The sequence below is a fragment of the Urocampus carinirostris genome, chromosome 3 (genome assembly GCF_059441175.1).
Source record: "Urocampus carinirostris isolate Australia breed hairy pipefish chromosome 3, RoL_Ucar_1.0, whole genome shotgun sequence".
Lineage (NCBI taxonomy): Eukaryota > Metazoa > Chordata > Actinopteri > Syngnathiformes > Syngnathidae > Urocampus > Urocampus carinirostris.
The window spans coordinates 238,533-258,666 of NC_142351.1; the positions used below are offsets into that span (position 1 = coordinate 238,533).

The window sequence follows — 20,134 nt, forward strand, 5'->3', positions numbered from 1 at the left end:
CTTCAGTCTGTCCGTAGTACAAGACAGTGACAGCAGTCTGTCGCTGAAACTGCTCTTCTGTCTGGAGATAATGCTGTGTAGTGGATGCCATGGATTGTTTTTCCAGTGCCCGTCTCTCAGCTACTGTTGTTAGGCCGTCCGGCTCTTTGCCCACAACAGAGCTCGCTTTCCTAGCCAGTTTATTGAGACGAGAGGCATCCTTCTTCTCGACGCTGCCTCCCCGACACGCTGTCGCATAGAAGAGGGCGCTCGCCACTACTGTCTCGTAGAATATTTTCAGGAGCTTTTTTCAGATGTTGAAGGAGGCCAGCCTTCTGAGGAAGTCCAGTCGGCTTTGGCCTTTCCTACATAGAGCTTCTGTGTTGGCAGTCCAGTCCGGTTTGTTGTCCTCTCCATGTGTCCAAAGCAACCGAGTACTCTCTTATCCACACGCTTGCTCAGTTCATAACATTTCATATTTCGGTTTCATGTTTTCTTACCATGTGGTCATGGTGATTTCCGGTTCCAGTCTCAACTTCATCTTGGTCCAGGAAAATCCAAGTCCCTTTTCTGTTTTATCTTGACTTAACACAGAGTTGAGTTTCGATTCTGGCAAAAGTCATCACTCGTAACATGATTTCTGACTCTTTCATGGCCATAATAACAACCCATTGCCATATGGCTTTCAATGATATTTATTTGGATCATAATCCTACCAATTCAGTCAGCAGGTGGTGCTCTTGGTTTCCGACACGAATTTGTTTGAAATAGCCTGCGTCTAGCGTTTGTCATGAAGGGTCCAACTTTAAACACAACGTATTTTCAACTTTAATCGAACGATTTTGGAGTTATTTGATATGGATAATGATTGATCGGTCCAGAAGAAACAATAACATCGACCCACAAATAATGGACACAGTTTGATTTTATGAAACTACGTTTTATTCACATGACAAAACAATTTATATCAAACAAAAGGATAAAGCACATTGTTGACACAAGCACTCAGTGTGAGCGAGGAGGAAGGTGGAAGAATGATGCAACAGGTTAACAGTAACGATCAATGAACCAGGATTGAAGATAATAGACTCGTTTCAATAATCAGGGACTGTTTTCATAGCGTGCCAACATGGGGGATATTTGCCCAAAACACCAAAGAGGTTGTCGCAATAACCCTTTTTGTGTATTTTTTAGAACAAAAAATTCCCTCAGGTGAGGAGAGTGTGAGAAGCAGCACATGGCCAAGCAGAAAGATGAAGAAATAAAGCTTCCTATCTCTTTTGGCGGCAGACTTCACGGGGATTGTTCCCATCCGGACGACATGGACGGAGAGAACCACAAGCTCTTCAAGCTTTGGGGCTCTGGTGAGAATAAGCCCCAACCCTGGGGACCTATGTCAGCCATCTTATTGTTATAATAATTAAAATTGTTGACAACAGGCAAAATTGTATGCGGGCACACGAGGAAATAGATCATCTATCAAGAAATATGACACGTATGCAAATCATGAATCTTTTGAATCCATATGAAGACTTTGGGGTCACAAATCTTTATGATACAGCTGGAGAGTCTGCTCACTTCCTGTGAATGAATGAATGTGGCTTTTTTGACGTGGTAGCAGTCAGTGGTTGAAAAAAGGTGAGGGCAAATGGTTTTGTGGCTGTTATGTTCCTATAGACGGCCTGTATGATACTTAACCAATTGAATGTTTTTAATTAATAACTCTTAGTGAATTTTTGACCACAAACTAAGCAGGCAAAAGTCTTCTCGCCAATGTGGGTTCTGGTGTGTCATTTCTAGTGTCCAATATGGAACTTTTTTTTCACCACAATGTTAACAGGTCAAAGGCTTTTCGCCAGTGTGGGTTAATGTGTGTCTTTTTAAGTTCTGAATTGAAGTGAATCTATGACCGCAAACTGAGCAAGAAAAAGGCTTCTCCCCAGTGTGGGTTAATGTGTGTGTTTTTAAGCTCCGACTTGTAGTGAATCTTTGACCGCAGACTGAGCAGGAAAAAGGCTTTTCGCCAGTGTGGGTTCTCGTGTGTATTTTTAAGTTCCCACGTGTAGTGAATCTTTGATCACATACTGAACAAGAAAAAGGCCTCTCGCCAGTGTGGGTTAATGTGTGTCTTCTTAAGCCCTGACCTGTAGTGAATCTTTGACCGCAAACTGAGCAAGAAAAAGGCTCCTCGCCAGTGTGGGTTAATGTGTGTCTTTTTAAGCTCCGACTTGTAGTGAATCTTTGACCGCACACTGAGCAGGAAAAAGGCTTTTCGCCAGTGTGGGTTCTAGTGTGTATCTTTAAGTTTCCACTTGTAGTGAATCTTTGACCGCATACTGAACAAGAAAAAGGTCTCTCGCCAGTGTGGGTTAATGTGTGTTTTTTTAAGCTCCAACTCATAGTGAATCTTTGACTGCAAACTGAACAAGAAAAAGGCTTTTCGCCAGTGTGGGTTCTGGAGTGTATTTTTAAGCTCCCACTTTTGGTGAATCTTTTACCGCAAACTGAGCAGGAAAAAGGCTTCTCGCCAGTGTGGGTTCTGGTGTGTAACTTCAAGTTATTTTTTCCGGTGAATCGTTTTCCACAAACTGAACAGGAAAAAGGCTTCTCCCCAGTGTGGGTTCTGGAGTGTATTTTTAAGTCCCAACGCTGGGTGAATTTTTTACCACAAACTGAGCAGGCAAAAGGCTTTTTGCCAGTGTGGGTTAGTTGGTGTATTTTCAAGTGTCCATTTTGGGCGAATTGTTTACCGCAAGTTGAGCAAGAAAAAGGCTTCTCCCCAGCATGGAGTTTCATATGCAACTTCATATAATACTTGTTTCGAAAGGTTTTCCCGCACTGGGAACATGTGTTACCGCCTTCAGCGTTTGCGGAGCGGGACGTGTCGTCCTCATCCGTGTCCACGAGTTGACGGGAGCTGATGCTTCCAAGCTCCTGCCGACCGTTATCTTCAGGTTGACCTTGATCTTCGACGGTTGAACGAACTCCGCTCACTCGCAAGACTGGAAAATCTTCCTCTTCTTTAACGTGAACAGGCTCCCCATCTTCCGTCTCTTGCTTAACGTGATAGGGCTTCACATCTTCCTCCTCCTCCTCAATTTTAACGGCAGGCAACTCTGGTTCCTGCCGCGCAGTAGGAAGATATTCTTGGCTGACGTCTGTAAGACACAAGTCACATTTATTTGTATTGCCCTCAACTCGTTCAGTGCCGTAACGTTTTCAGAAGCGTTGTCCCCGAGTGCCAAAACTTAAAAAAAATTCTCAAGGCTTAGGCGCTACTGATCAGTAAGTATTATCTCTAATGTGAAGAATAGGGGTGATAACATCATGCTTTGGGGGCTTTTTTGCACATGGGACAGGACGAGTGAACCGCATTATTTAGAGGATGACTGGGGCCCTGTATTGTGAGATTTTGGGGAACAACCTCCCCTCCTCAGTCAGAGCTTTGAAGATGGGTCGTGGCTGGGTCTTACAGATAGATGGATAGATAGATAGAGATACTTATTCATCCCCGAAGGGAAGCTGATGTGGCAGGTAGGACAGTCCTCGGTTCGGAGAGTTTGATAGAAGTCACGGGTCACGGCACCAATGTAACCGCGGTGTACTTGTCCCACCCAAGATCCACATTCACGCTGGACTGGATGATGCGGTTTTTATTACAGTTACTGCAAATGGATGAGTCACAACATTAGCTTTTCTGTTGGCTTTGATCTCTTTGCAGTTCTCTCTGGTAAGACTGCCAACAAAGCATATCAAAGAGCTTTCTTTTCACTTTACAGAAAATACATTTTAGAATATCACAATACATTTTTACATTTTAACAAGATACTTTTAACAAGAGATCGTATAGTGGATTTTTAACGTTTACAATGGATTCAACATATTTTTCTTTCAATTGAAAAGCACTGACGGCTATTGGAGATTAGTTTCCACACCTGACAACGGTCTGTCTGATAACCACAGTCAATTCCTGTCAATGCTTTCTAACACAGAGAGATGGAGAGGTGATTGCACTCCAGACAAGGTAGGGACGGTAAAAATCAAGAGTTGCGTGACCCTGAATCCACGGACCGAGTACGTTATTTGGGGCAAGTTACCCGAGTTGGCCGGGACGTCAGCGGGCAGCACAGTGGTCGTTGAGCCAACCCAATCTAAGGCTGCGCCCAGACAAGTCCGTGTCGGACGAGTTGTTACTCCACTCTGGGGAGATGGATGGGTGCCTGTTAAAGTCTTTAATCCCACGGACACAGTTGTGGTGCTGAGAAGAAACAGGAAAATTGCAGATGTGTCTCCTTGTATCGCAGCGGAAGACCTGCCCAGTGCAGAGGAGGTCAAGTGCAACGTGCAGAGTGTACAGAGCAAAGAGGTCCGACCCAGGTCAGAAGAGGACATGATGCGTACACTGGAAGCTCTGGGACTGCAAGACATTGACCTGAAGTCATGCGAGGTTTCGCTGCAGTGTAAAGACAAGCTCCTTCATATCATCGAACAATTCGAGTCAATCTTTTCTCGCCATAAGATGGACTGTGGAGAGGCCAAAGAGTTTGTACATCGGATCCACCTTGTTGATGATAAGCCGTTCCGTCTACCCTACAGACAAATACCACCAAGTCAGTATGAAAAACTGAGGACTTGGGGCGGCAGTAGCTCAGGAGGTAGAGCGATCGTTTTAGGATTAAGGGATCCCAGTTCGAATCCCGTTTTGTCCGTGTTACATGCCAAAGTGTCCTTGGGTAAGACACTGAACCCCCAATACCCCCAATAAGCAGGTTAGCGCCTTACATGGCTGCCAGGCCGCTATTGGAAAATGTGAAGCACACTGTAAAGCGCTTTGGGAAGTCATTGACTTGAAAAGCGCTATAGAAACGCAGATCATTTCATTTCATTTCAGGACGACTCTGAACGAGATGGAAGAGAAAGGAATTATTCAGAAGTCGACTAGCGACTATGCATCTGCGCTTGTTCTCATATGGAAGCGGAATGGAGAACTAAGGGTATGTACTGATTTCAGAAGGCTTAATGCGAGAACCATAAAGGATGCCTACCCACTACCGCATCAAGCTGATGCTTTGGCCGCACTTGGGGAAAATGCCTTTTTCTCCACGATGGACCTGACGTCAGGCTACTACAATGTCCCCTTGCACCCCGATGACAACAAGTATACGGCATTCTCATCACCCTTCGGGCTTCACGAGTACAACCGGCTCCCTCAGGGATTTTGCAACAGCCCAGCAACATTTATGAGGATGATGATGTCGATATTCGGTGATCAGAATTTCACGAGCCTATTATGTTACCTCGACGATCTGATGGTGTTTGCCCCCACGGAGGAAGTTGCACTCCAACGCCTGCAGATGGTGTTTACTCGCCTCAAGGAACACAACCTCAAGCTCGCACCCAAAAAGTGTTTTTTCCTCAGACGGACTGTGAAATTTCTTGGGCATGTCATCAGTGAGGATGGAATTCGGACTGACCCCGAGAAGGTGAGAGCGATAAATGACGTACAAGTCGCTGACCTAATGGAGTCTGATGGCAAGACGCCATGCCCTAGTAAAATCAGATCTTTTCTAGGCATGGTGACGTATTTCCAAAGCTTCATTGAAGCATGTTCTGCGAAGGCAAAACCTCTGTTCAGGCTCACATCTGAATCTGGTGCCCAGCATAAATGCAAGAAAGGCCGCAAACTAGTGAGGAAAGGTCGAGTGAAGCTGACGCCTGCTGATTGGTCCGATGCATGCCAGAACGCATTTGAAACACTGAAGCACAACCTCGTGACAGGTGTCACTCTGGCCCACCCAGATTTTGATGCGCCGTTTATTCTGGCTGTCGACGCATCCTTCGATGGGATTGGAGCAGTCCTGTCACAGCTGCCACCTGGTGGAAAAGTAGCCAGACCAGTCGCCTTTGCAAGTAAAACGCTCTCTCGCTCCCAGCTCAACTACCCTGCACACAGGCTCGAATTTCTTGCCTTGAAATGGGCGGTATGTGATAAATTCAGCCATCGGTTGAAAGGAAGACACTTTACCACGTGGACCGACAATAACCCGCTGACATACATTTTGACCAAACCAAGACTTGATGCGTGTGAACAGCGGTGGGTAGCGAAGCTAGCTGCACACAATTTTGACCTGAAGTACATTCCCGGCCCAAAAAAACATCGTAGCCGACGCTCTGAGCCGTGAGTCATTTGTACGGTCATGTGTGGGTCATCGCCTTGTTACCGAGCCCTATACCTCACTGTTGGACCAGGTCAACGGAGTGAACAACAGTACTGTGCAAGAGGTGTTCAGAGTATCCAACAATTGTCACGCTGTTGTAGACGAGAGTGCTGAGACATCAGATGAGTCAGTGAAAAGGGCAGTTCCACCAGGCACGAATGGTTCTGTGACATCAGAAGAAGTTGCTGCTGTCTTCAGTGCTCAGTCCACTGGCGGCGTGGGTCAAGTGATGGGAACGGATGCTAACTTCAATCATCTGCAGAAGGAAGATCAGTCAACGGCACTCCCACACAGTCAGTTTGTTGGTTTACAAGAACAGGACAACACAATAAGCAGAACCATGTACTTTGTGCATAGACACAAGAGACCTACCAGGCGTGAGAGAGCTGTCGAGTCACCAAGTGTGATGAAACTACTGAAGCATTGGAGCAGACTCACCATACAGAATGGCGTGCTCTACAAAATAAGGAAAGATCCTCGCATGGCCAAGAAAATCTTCCAGTTTGTGGTGCCTGACTCATTGAAAAAGAAAGTCCTTCACGGTTTACATGACTCAGCAGGTCACCAAGGCCAGAACCGTACTTTGTCTCTGGTGAGGCAACGATTCTTCTGGAACGGCATGGAACGTGATGTTGTGAATTATGTCAAATCCTGTCAGCGTTGTATAGTAGGGAAAACACTGGAACCACACAACCGTGCACCAGTCAAGAACATAGTCACCTCTGAGCCTATGTAGGTTGGTCTGTATAGACATTTGGACTGCTGAGCAAGGGAACAAGTCTGTAGATGTCCTGGTCGTAACTGATCATTTCTCCAAGATGGCCCGAAGCACACAGCCAGGAAAACCAAGGAGTGGCTCCAGTAAGAAGCATATCAAGGTTCTGGCATGGCCCAATCAAAAATCTTTCGAGTGAGCTCCAACTCAGAGGTTCTAAGCGACAGCCCAGAAACCTGACTGATCTAGAGAAGATCTGTGTGGAGGAGTGGGACAGGAATCTCCTGCAGATCGTGCAAAGCTGGTGAAATGAAATGAAATGATCTGCATTTATATAGCGCTTTTCAAGTCAATGTCAATGACTTGATGAGATGGATGCGGATAAAGACAGGAGACACCAGGAATGAATTTTGAGGGTGCAAAGAGAACAGGAGAGGACTGTACAAGCCTCATACTGACATAATTCTGGTTCGTATACAACTTAAGGACCGATTGTGACTGTATGCTGGGGGTTCTGGGGAAAACTGATCTGGATCTGGAAAAAGACAGGAGAGCCCAGGGATGAATTTTGAGGGTGCAAGGAGAACAGGACTGTACTGTACAAGCCTAATACAGACATAATACCAGTTCATGGACGGCTTAAGTACCGATTGTGACCGCATAATAGTTAAAACAGGATTGGGGCTAGGGTTAAAAACAGGTTTGGGCTTCTTATTAAGGTACTAGTCTGAACTTAGAGTTCCCAAATTGGTTAAGAGCTAGGGTTACGGTTTAAAATAGGGTTAGGGCTAGTGTTAGGAACTAGGGTTTGAGCTCCATATTAAGGTTCTAAACCAAATGTAGGGTTTAGAACGAGGGTTGCAGGTTGAAAAAAGGGTTTGGGCTGCAAGTTAGGCTTTTGAACTGATATTAGGTTAGAGTTAGAAGGAAAGACATCAGGAAACCTCTAACAGCAGACAAAGGCCACAGTACCAAATATTGACATTCGTTTTCTCAGGTGTTCAAATACTTTTTTGTAGCTATATCACACAACTAATTTGTTCAAAACAATGGATTTTTCTTTTTAGTTTATCCCTCTCACAGTGGACATGCACCTACCATGGAAATTTCAGACCCCTCCATGATTTCTAAGTGGGAGATGTAACAAAATAGCAGGGTGTTCAAATACTTCTTTGCTTCGCTGTATATATTTTGAAAGAATGAGCGAGACAGAAGCCCGAAACTCATTCGAAAGGAAAGTACGGTGGACGTCGACGGCCAAATATCTCGTATTGCGGAAAGTAAAACGACTAACCTGCTCTGTTCAACGCATCTCTGAGTATCTTGTAAACAGTTCCTGGACACTCTGGTTCCTGCCACGCAGTAGGATGATAGTCTTCACCCATGTCTGCGACACACAAGTCAAATGGCATTTATTTGTGACGCCTTTACTCACAGAAACTCACAAAAGGGACGCAGAGAAGACCACAGGGTTCGTACAGCTTAAGACAAGTTTAATTCAAGACTTTTTGAAAGTTAACAAAAAAAAAAAACACACACGATTGAAACAAACAAAAAATACGACATGAATAAGAGGCAATTTTAAACAAAAGTTTTCTTTTGTTTTTTAAATGACTTTTTGGTCCAGTTGAAAAGGTTTGATCTGAAAAACAGCGCTCTCCAGAGTTGAAGACATTTAAGCAGGTTGCAATGGGTGTTGCAAGGGCCTCAGTGCATAATACACAGTCAACCTCAACATTAAGTATAGAGTAAGTTATAGAGAGCTCATTTTCATAGAGCTATGAAATATGGGTGTGTCTTAAGTCTAGATTGGAACATTTCCTGTCACGAGGTGTCGAACAGTCCCAAACACAGGACAGAAGGGATGTGGTGTCACCTGACTTAAGAGACGTTTATTGAAACAGCAACAATAAAAGACTGTAGAGGCGAGAAGGGGGTGTGGGACATGGGTAGTAGAGGAGGAGATCTTGAGAGGGAAACTAGAGAGGGGATCTTTGGGTAGCGAGAATCTTGAAAATAGGTTACCCGGTCAGTGTTCTGGTTTGCCGGCGTCCCTGCGTCCTAGATGATCATTTTTGCTGGGGACGCATCGGGTCAAATCAACGTGCGTCCCCGGGACGCAACTTTTTGGATACAAAATTGTCATTATTGCCCAATTACTTTTTTTTCAACAAAGATTTACCGCACTCCAAACTTTTGGTCTGGCGGATCCGCCATTCTTGTTTTGGTCTCGGGGTTCGAGTTTTCGTCCGCACGCCGATCTCGGCCGACGAGATCTCGTTACTTCGAGACGACGTCATTGTTGTGGTGCTTGTCGGCGAGATGAGGTGAAAATCAACACAAAATCGGTCATTTCTTTAGTGTCGGTAATAAGTCGAAACATAATGCAGAAAGTGATAACGACGGCAATCATTCCGGCACGAAAAAACGGCGGAGAAGTTCCTCGGAAAAAAGCGGAGGCAAGGAAAACACGTGCGAACAATTTGACAAAAGAAAATAAACAAAAGAATACTCCTAGCAAGAAATGACTCTTCTGCCAAATGGACTCAATTATATTCCTGGTGACGCACTGAGGAGGATGATAATGGATTGGACCTTGAGAAGGCATTACAACTGTGGCGGGACAGCAAACCACCAAGAATATATGAACTGAAAAATCAGAAGCGATAACTGCTGAACTGTGATGATGAAAACTGAATGAAAATATGGATTCATCATATATCATATATTTGTTGCCAATTTACAATTTCAACCTGGATAAGACTCCATTTTGGGGAGCCATAGATCTCTGTTGGGACCCCTGGATTTTTGAGCTTGCCAGTCCCCGGGACCCGTGGCTTTTCACAGCTCAAATGAAGACTGCCTGGTAATTCCTTTAAGAAAACGCTAGAAGTGGAAGGTCTTGGGACAAGGAGGGGAAACTTGAGAGGGAGACTTGGGGAAGTTCTTGGGGAGGAGAGAATCTTGAAAAGGAGACTTTGGACTACCCTTAAGAGGAGGTTTGAGATTCGTGGCAAGTCTTGAAGTGGAGAAACTAGAACGTGAAGGGAATTGAAGGAGGGGGTCGTAGGAGTCCGCGCTTGTCGTCGTGGCGAGTGAAAGTCTACAGCCGATCAAAAGAACGGGAGCCTAGACTTTAGTGTCAGACCCTAACCTTATTTCGGAAGCCTAAAATCATTGAAAATTCTGACTTGCAGCCAAAACCCTAGAAAATAGCCCTTCACCCCTAACTTTAGACCTAACCCCGGTTTAAACTGTAACCTTAGCCTTAGCCTTCCTATAAGCCTAGCTCCAAAGCTATTCAGTTGAGAACCCTAATAGGGGGCTCAAACCCTACTTCATAACCCTAGCTCCAACGCTGTTTCAGACCCTGAAATTCAGTCTCATATCCAAATAGGGAGCCTCAACCCGAGTTTCTACCTCTTGCCCCTATTTTGCAACCGGAAAATCACTTGAAAACCCTTTCCGAAGCCCAAACCCGAGCTCTTGACTCGAGGCTCGGGACCCTTTTTGACTCAAACAGCAAAATACTTTGAATTGATTTTGGGAAAGTGTCAGAGCATATATTTTGAGACCAAATTCAAGAAAAGCGCTCGACCCGCTTTCCAGGCAAAGGCTTATTGTTCAGCATATTTGATTTGACCGTGCGACATTTGAGGATTTGATCAAATCTAATAAACAATAACACGAGCGAAGGCTGTCCAATTTCAACAATACACCACTTCAAATGAGTCTCCCTGCATCAGAGATCGCCGAGACTCATTTTGACCTTCATTTTTTTGAATATACAGAAATAATGGCTTCAAAAGTCAAGTCTCATTGAATTGTTACTGTTAGGGGCCGGTCACACAGACATTTGCGGCTGAATGACGGCTAAAATTCTGGGATTTTTTTTCGCCCGTGTTTGCCCGCAATGGAAAATGCGCAAAAATGGCCAACCCGCTTTTGACCCGTGGTGTGGCCGGAAAAAAGACGCCGGCGACTGTTCTGCTTCCTCTCATCGCGTCATTTGCGCTTTATTTCCGTGTTTAGATCACGTGTATGAAAACTGCCGAGCCGGTGATGTGCCCAAATCCGACTCCTACGCAACAACCAAACCGCCCCACCCCCTCACGTGACTTTTCCTTCCATGTTAACAAACGCATTTTGTTAAATAAGATCGCAATTTTTTGTTTGAATAAACGCGTTATATAGACTAGGATCTCCCAATTATTATAATTAGCTCGCTTTATAGTTTTAATGAGCGTTTTATATAGAATACGATCGCTTTCGTTGGGAGCGCAGGAGAATGCGCATTCACGCGAGGGGGGAGGATCTACCGTCAAATTACGTTCACAACATCAACAATGACGGAACGGTTTAATCTGTATCACATTTCCAACAAATGCAAGATGAAGAGGTTTTGATTGTATATTTGCCATTACATTCTTTAAATGTGAGATTGGACGATGTAAACGTGGTTGTAGTAGCGGGGGAACGCTAAACTTGGAACCGAGCTGTAGAATAACATAATAGAACAAATCACAGTCTCGTGAGGAACAAGACTTCAAGCTATAGCATCATTTTGAATTTATTATTGTGAAAAGAACTGTCAAGATATAAAAATGGTTTGAGACAAAGTTGTTACGTTGACGAAGAGGGGGTGGGACTTTAGGATTTTGATTCTATCTGCTTTACTCATTATTCATTATCGATCAGAATCATCATGTGTATTAAGGCTTAATAGCTGGGATTCTTAATCTCAGCCAAAAGGCCAAATTAAGGTACTAGCTTTAAGGCCTTGATGCGACCATTTCGGATGCACCGAATGATTTATTCGAAATGAAGAGAAACTACGCTGACGGGGATCCTTGTTCACCCCTTTGACGTCACGAGCACGCTCGGCATTTGCGCTGTTTATACGCAGAGAAAGGCGTTTGACTGTCACATGCGTAACACGCTAATTTCACGTAATAACACCGCGATACAGGCACAGAACATGCTATTACCATGCTCCACCCACGATTACCCGCTGAAATTTCCCGTCCTACCCAAGTGTACCTGCGGCCTGGCCGCGACCCTAGCACGTCATTTCCGCGTCATTAACTCGTGTTGACCACGTGTGCGGCACGCGTTTTAAACACGTGCTCAAACTTTTGAGCTGCTCAAAAGTTTTGAACGCGCCCAACCACGTGAAAATTTGCGACCGCGAGTAAAGCACAGCTCTATCTCGTCTATATTGCGGGCGCTAAACGTCCAACAGCGTCCCAGCGGCATCTGCTTCACGACCAGAAATTTCTGGCCGTGTTTAAGCCTCACTACACCTGTTATAGGCAGTGTACCCGCGCTCTGAAGAGTTGAGCAGGGCAAAAGTGTGTCGCGCTGCCACCCGCGCGAGAATTCCCGAACTCGAGTCAAGCACAGCATTATCACGTTTCAATGGTGAGCTCAATACGTCCAATAGCGTCCGCCTCAAAGGCAGAAATTTCTGGCCGTCATTCAGCCGCAAATGTCTGTGTGACCGGCCCCTTACCTGTGGTGTTCCGCAGGGTTCAGTGCTTGGCCCCCTTCTTTTCAGCATCGACAGGCTTCCATGAGGTGAGATTATTCGCAAGTATAATATCAGTTTCCGTTGCTACGCACATGACACTCAACTCTATCTTCCCATGGAGGAATCTGCCACACTAAATTGTGGAAATTGGGAGGCCTGCCTCACTTAGATCAAAGACTGGATGTCACTCAACTTCTTGCGTCTTAACTCTGAAAAGACCGAAATGTTAGTTATCGGTCCATCTAAATGCTGCGATTTGTTATCAAAAACTGCTCTGAACATTGACAAATGTAAGATCACCCAGAGTGACTCAGTCAAAAATGGAGGTGTCATATTTGACGAATTAGTATAAACAATCTGACAAGAGACTCCGGCAAAGCCCAAACTGACCCAAAATTAGAAAATAATTCCAAGGACTATGGTTACGGAACCCTCCTTCACGTGGCACGTAAACGCGAAAAGGACAGGCTGTATCGTGTACTCGTGCTGTATTGAAACTATAAGACCCACTCGTGTCTGGAGATTCTTTGAGTTTCTTGTGACATTGTTGCATCAATAAACAAGAGCTCCCTCTGACGCCATTGATTCCTGCGTTCTCTCTGAACACGTACGAGATGAATTCTCTTCGACACTTCCATCCCATCAGTGTGGAAAATCCTTACCCTTAGGTCCCATTCCTCGCATGGCTAGTCTGTGCCCTGTTATGATCATTATTTTATCTCTATCACTACTGAAAGATTTTAAACATTTGACTATAACGGATATTATAAAATTAACTACAAAAAAAGTGCATGTACTCAGTTTGATGCAGAAGAGAGATTCACTGACTGTTTTTCTTCAAGGTACATTAGAAGGTTAGACTGTCTGGAATGCATCAGACGTCTCTTGATAACAGAATTCCTGTGATTGCTGACGGGAGAAGGCCAGACGCACAAGGACAGACATCCACGACGCCCTTCGGCGAGGCGGTGGCACGCCAATGGGAGGAGGAGTCAGCACGCCTCATGGGGGGTGGCCGATGCCCCGACGTGTCAAAAAGACGTAAGAAGAGAGACGGGGAATAAGATCGGAGAACGAGAGATGGGAGGCTCGACAATAATTTGGCTAAATTCGATGGAATTCACTTCATAAATACTTTAAGAAAATAAATCTGCCCACATGTGAAAATGCTGGCTATCTTTGTTCATGTTTCCATTTAGAAACGAGCATGCATTGTTAAGAGAATAAAGTTTGTGTTTGATTCATGGAGTCAGATAACTCATTCGAACAATTTGGTAAACGCTACATTTGTAATAAAGTTGAATTCCTATCACTACTTATTTTGATTTTATGGTATTGTAACCCTTGTGTGTGCGTGAGTATACATTTTGGGGGTTTGTCGAGGCAGGGGGGGTGATTTTTATATTCGTGGGAATTTGACCGTCTTGTTGTATGTTAAATGTTTTTATACAGCACTTTGAGTGACAATGGATTGTTTGAAGTGCTTTACAAATAGATTCGATTTGATTTCCTGTGGCGCGTCTTGGCCAAGTACAGCCTGGTGGCTCCCATTCCCGTTTTCTTCAATAAAACATTACAAAAAACAGGGTTGGGTAGGGTTACTTTAACTTCATCTCTCATCTCATTAGCCGTACCGCTTATCCTCATTAGGGTCGCGGGGGGGCTGGAGCCCATCCCAGCCATCTTCGGGCAGTGGGCAGAGGACACCCTGAACCGGTTGCCAGCCAATCGCAGGGCACACGGGGACAGACAACTCATTCGCTCCTTCACACCTAGGGACAATTTGGGACGGCCAATTCACCTGAAATGCATGTTTTTGGAATGTGGGAGGAAACCGGAGTGCCCGGAGGAAACCCACGCAGGCACGGGGAGAACATACAAACTCCGCACAGGAAGTCTGGAGCTGGATTTGAACCCACGACAGGTTCCCATGACATGAACTGTGCCGCACAAGCGCTAACCACTGCGCTGCCGTGCTTATCATTATCATTATTATTATTATTTATATTAATCTCATCTCATTAGCCGTACCACTTATCCTCATTAGGGTCGCGGGGGGGCTGGAGCCCATCCCAGCCATCTTCGGGCAGTGGGCAGAGGACACCCTGAACCGGTTGCCAGCCAATCGCAGGGCACACGGGGACAGACAACTCATTCGCTCCTTCACACCTAGGGACAATTTGGGACGGCCAATTCACCTGAAATGCATGTTTTTGGAATGTGGGAGGAAACCGGAGTGCCCGGAGGAAACCCACGCAAGCACGGGGAGAACATACAAACTTCGCACAGAAAGTCTGGAGCTGGATTTGAACCCACGACAGGTTCCCATGACATGAACTGTGCCGCACAAGCGCTAACCACTGCGCCGCAGTTGATTACTTTCAATGACTTTTGGATGACTCCAATAGCAAATATGCTCATGAACGACAAAGGAAACTCAATAGGAATCAAATTATTACATTTTGTGCAGGCTTGGGGAGTGACAGAGTACATGGAACGGCAAAAATGATGTTGACAAGCTGTTTGGATTGATTTTCATTTTGTTTCTGTGCCATTTGATGTTCGTTTTGCCGGAGATCAACGCCAGGAGAGAAAGCTTACCACCTCTTGTGAGTCATCATTTGATTCCTGTTGAGTTTCTTTTGTCTTTTATGAGCATATTTGCTATTGGAGTTATCCAAAAGTAACTGAAAGTACCGTATTTTCCGCACTATAAGGCGCACCTAAAAGCCTTTATTTTTTTCAAAAGCTGACCATGCGCCTTATAATACAGTGCGCCTTATTTATGGATCAATTTTAAAATTGCAAAGCAGCCGCCGACTCGATTTTCCCCCGAACGCCAAGTCGTACGCGGTGTATGCTGGGATTTATCTACCGGCGTTTCATTGGCTAACCAATGTGTCAATCATCATTTGAATCAATCACTATTGGCTAAAGTTATTCGGAGGTCAAAGGGCGGATCCTTTTTATCATTTACAGGCTGGCATAGGCTAAAGCGGCAAAACAAAGCCTGCGATTGGCCGAAAAAGATGAATGTGAATAGCATTTTGGGTTGACGGCATAGAGAAAGCATTTTTTACTATTCTGTATTTGAAATTATTTTATTCTCCTGGATTTACTACCCTCACGGATATAAGAAGACATTGGCTGCACATTATTATGAACACAACGACTTCGGTGAGCTACTTCGGCTATATATTATCCCTGTATCTGGTTTCAGACTGAACTCGATGTTTCTGTGATAAGCGGTGCAGATAATGGATGGAATGGAGTGTGTATTTTTAAATTCAACTCAATTCCAAGTGTTTATTGTCATATGCACAGTAAAGTTGCGAGCGAAAAAGAAAATAGAAACTAAGGAATAGTTGGCATTCTGCCGGTCTACTTGTGACTCAGAGAGCCAAGAAGTCTGCGGGCTCGAGAGCGTTCTCCATCCGGGCCCCGGTGTTGTGGAACGCCCTGCCTCTGGAGATAAGATCTGCAACCTCAACGGAAGTTTTTAAATCGAGGCTTAAGACACACTTCTATTCCAAAGCATATGATTGATGCCCACCTTGTATTCTGTTTTGTCCTGTCTTTTTCTGAGGCCTGCCTGGCTGATACGAAGGAGAAGGATGATTTGGGATGGGTCAGCGGACCGGGGTCTGACCTGCAGCATGTCAACCCCTGCATTTACCAGCTGGCGTCGTCGTTGATGTCATGCTCTTTCCGGACATTTTCAACATCTTACCTAGTGTTTACTATTCTGTGTACAGTAATGCTAATGGTAATTCACCCTGTTCAATCCTGGAAGGGGGATTACCACATGTGAGGTCCTTTCTCAAGGTTTCTCTTTTCTCCTCACACTGAGGTTTTTGAGTTTTTCCTTGCCCGCATGCTGGTTTAAGATCAGGTCATTGTGTCATTTTGTAACTGTAATCCTGTGCAGTCCTTTGAGACATTTTTGTGATTAAGGGCGTCATAAATAAATTTGACTTGACTTGACCTTGAATCCCAAGACTTGAACCTTCCGAATGATGGAACGATGCATTTGAGTGACATGGTACGGACACCGCACCCGCACGTGTTCTCGACACGTATTTGCGTCTTTGCAAGCTTTCGGATTGTTAAAGGGGTAATAAGTTGGACTGAACTATCTGACTGTTTTGCCCACGTTCCCATTGTAGCGCCTTATAATCCGGTGCGTCTTATCTATGTCAAAAATTGGACCGAAAACTATTTTTTCGGGGTGCGCCCTATAACCCGGTGCGCCTTATATCGCGGAAAATACAGTAATCAAGTTCAAGTAACCCTACCCAACCCTGGTTTTGCCGGATATCGAAGAGATCAAAGCCAGGAGAGAAAGCTGACCACGTGTTGTGAGTCATCATTGTATTCATATTTAGTTTCTTTCGTCTTTTAATTGCATATTTGGTATTCATTGAAAGTAATCCAGTTCAAGTAACCCTACCCAACCCTAAAAAAAACCTTCTATCAATCACACGGACACTGCCTCCTAGCAGTCGCATTGATAATATGAACTATAAAAGTAAAAATTAAATTGACTTTGTGAGCGGAAAAGAAGAAAGCGACCGACCTGCTCCTTCCATCGCGACTTGGAGCTGCTGGCTCATGCTAACTGGAGTTAGCCTCGGAGCTTCTCGCTCGCTCTCTTCGTAAAGCTCCTCTTTGAAATGTCCGCTCCCTCCGGAACACATTTGAACCAGCTTTAAAACTCACCATTAACTCTTTATCTGAGTTACGTGAACGCTTTTACGGAGTTAAATGGAGCTTTACGAGACGACCGGGGAGGAACAAAGCTGAGGGTGACCCGGAAGAACAAACGTGGTGGGCGGGGCTCTAAACCGACAATTTCCGGGTCATGAAAAGTGCTTTTTTTTTTTTTTTGCGGTACTATTTTCCCACGACGGCATACTGATTTTTGCCACGGGAATTTCGAAAAGACTGCAACTGTAAACGTTTCGGGATTCTGCCATCTCGTGGAGTCTTTGCATAGCTTAGCTGTGACCAGGGTTGGCAACTCGGGAGAGTTATTTTCAAAAGGTAATCCAGTCCAGTTACTAGTTATCCCCGTTAAAAATGTCATCAGTGACGTCATCCCAATCCCATAATATTTGGACAGCCAACTCGGCTCTAAATAGATTGTCCGTTATCTCCATCCATGATCTGCACGGCTTATCCCCAGTAGGGTCGCGGGGGTGCTGGAGCCCATGCTAGCTTCAACTGATTGCCAGCCAGTCGCAGGGCACACAGAGACAGACATCTCACTCGCTCATTCACACCTAGGGACCATTTGGACCGGCCAATTCACCTAAAATGCATGTTTTCGGAATTTGGGAGGAGACCGGATCGCCCTGAGCAAACCCACGCAAACACGGGGAGAACATGCAGACGCTGCACTGGAAGGCTGGTGGCTGGATTGGATCCCATGACTTTACAAGGAACATGCTAACTGCTCAGCCGTCGTGCCACGTGCCACGCTAGCCTACTAATGATTCCACCCAAAAAAAATAAAATAACAGAAGAAGACACTGTCGTGTTTAAAAAGCAATAGCTCTATGCAGGAAAGGTCAAACATCTGCAAAAAGCCCCTGTAGATGTTCTATGAGACTGTTGTGGGAAACACCCTCTTCTATGCGGCAGCGTGTTGGGGAGGCAGCGCCAAGTAGAAGGATGCCTCTCGTCTGAATAAACTGCTGAGGAAAGCGGGCACAGAGCTGGACAGCCTGACAACAGTAGCTGAGAGACGGGCACTGAACAAGCTGCGGTCAATCATGGACAATTCACGACATTCACTACACAGCATCCTCTCCGGACGGAAGAGCAGCTTCAGCGACAGACTGCTATCACAGTCTTGTTCCACGGACGGACTGAGGAGATCATTTCTTCCTCATGCCATGAGGCTCTTTAACTCTACCCGGCAAAGTAAAAGCCCACAGTAAACCACACCACCTACATTGCATATTCCCCTGTTTTTATTACAGTGTGTATTTTATGTAGCCCTATCTAAATACCCTATACCAATACGTTTCATTGGGTATGTGTAACAGGTGTATTAATAACTTTTGGATTATTGAAATTCCTGCTGAAATATGTGTATAGTTTTTGGAAAGTGTCCTGCAATGATGAGTGCAACAGTGCCACCTGCTGGTATGGGGTGGGGTTTGGTTTTGGCTTCTGACATGTGACCGGGAGGCGGGGTTTGATGGCAGTCTTCAGAGAGAGCTGCTACTGGTAAGACACATCTTTTGGTGCTCCACAAAAGAAGTTCATTTTAAACATTATAACTCCAGCTGGCAAATCTCTCAACATGCACAGTAATGAGATTGATATTGCCAAGCTGTTTGGATTTATTTTCGTTTTGTTTCTGTTTTACTAAAATATTAATTCCCCTTGTAGAGATCAAAGCCAGCAGAAAAGGTAATGTTGTGACTCATTCATTTGCAGGTAAATTGTACCCGTTTTTATACTCATTATTGTTCTTGGGGGCGGCAGTATCTCAGGAGGTAGAGCGCTCGTCTTGGGATCAAGTGATCCCGGTTCGAATCCCGACTCGTCTGTGTTACATGTCGAAGTGTTCTTGGGTAAGACACTGAACCCCTAAGACCCCCAATAAGCAGGTTAGCGCCTTACATGGCTGCAAGGCCGCTATTGGGAAATGTGGAGCACATTGTAAAGCGCTTTGGGAAGTCATTGACTTGAAAAGCGCTATAGAAATGCAGGTCATTTCATTTTTCATTTAATTTCTTATTTCTATTTTCTCATATATATATATATATATATATATATATATATATATTAAAAAGGATGATGTTGATTGAAATTCAGACTGAAGAAAAATATGTTGAATTCATTGTAAACGTTAAAAATCCACTATACGATCTCTTGTTAAAAGTATCTTGTTAAAATGAATGTACAAATGTATTGTGATATTCTAAAATGTATGTTATGTCAATTGAATAAAAAAGCTCTTTGATATGCTTTGTTGGGGAGTTTCCAGAGAGAGCTGCTACTGAGATCAAAGAGATCAAAGCCAGCAGAAAAGCTAATGTTGTGACTCATCCATTTGCAGAAACTGTAATAATAAAAACCTCATCATCCAGTCCAGCGTGAATGTGGATCTTTGGTGGGACAAGTACACCGCGGTTACATATATATATATATATATATATATATATATATATATATATATATGTTTATATATTTCTATATTGTAGTCAAAACCAGTTAAGTTTTCAATTTGTTCTTAGGAGCAAGCACCTTCAAGGTCAGGACAATATGGTTCTCAAGCCAAAATAATTTGTCTCTCATCAAAAGGTTGGATTCAGACACTCACTGGTAGACACCTAGCTGTCTTCAACCAGGTGCACGGAACTCCTTTTGCCAAACCATCTAGAGCTTGAAGGCCAGTGGACTCCTATCTATTATCTATCAATGAACTGCTGTGGTGTATCACATGAATGATTCGAAGTCATTTGTTCGAAAAAGGTACAGCCTTCACCCGCAGGTTGTGACTCAAGTTGTTTACGTGTGTAAAAGTACCGTATTTTCCGCACTATAAGGCGCACCTAAAAGCCTTTATTTTTTTCAAAAGCTGACCATGCGCCTTATAATACAGTGCGCCTTGTATATGGATCTATATTAAGTCGCAAAGTCTCGCAACTAACTTGCAGCCGCCGACTCGATTTTCCC

At 44.5% G+C, this 20,134-nt stretch overlaps 1 protein-coding gene across 2 annotated transcripts; it reads right to left on the reverse strand.

Moving 5' to 3' along the window:
- Nucleotides 1-898: 898 nt before the first annotated feature.
- Nucleotides 899-17,263, reverse strand: LOC148368179 (uncharacterized). 2 transcript variants are annotated; one of them, XM_088330219.1, is made up of 3 exons: nucleotides 17,019-17,263; nucleotides 8,207-8,299; nucleotides 899-3,137 (listed from the first exon to the last, which is right to left on the reverse strand). In XM_088330219.1, exons 1-3 carry the CDS (start codon nucleotides 17,137-17,139, stop codon nucleotides 1,813-1,815), a joined length of 1,539 nt encoding a protein of 512 aa, XP_088186345.1. In that variant the 5' UTR covers nucleotides 17,140-17,263; the 3' UTR covers nucleotides 899-1,812. The 2 variants fall into 2 exon arrangements, with proteins under 2 accessions (XP_088186345.1, XP_088186346.1); XM_088330220.1 differs by lacking the exon at nucleotides 8,207-8,299.
- Between the last annotated feature and the right edge of the window lie 2,871 nt (nucleotides 17,264-20,134).

What these genes read in the sequence shown, in the direction of transcription:
- LOC148368179 (XM_088330219.1), bottom strand. Translation starts at nt 17,139, where the DNA reads ATGTGTTCCGGAGGGAGCGGACATTTCAAAGAGGAGCTTTACGAAGAG. An exon ending in AGTCGCGATGGAAGGAGCAG is followed by an intron (nt 8,300 to 17,018) that starts GTCGGTCGCTTT and finishes TGTGTGTCGCAG; the next exon opens with ACATGGGTGAAGACTATCAT. An exon ending in AGATGCGTTGAACAGAGCAG is followed by an intron (nt 3,138 to 8,206) that starts GTTAGTCGTTTT and finishes TGTGTCTTACAG; the next exon opens with ACGTCAGCCAAGAATATCTT.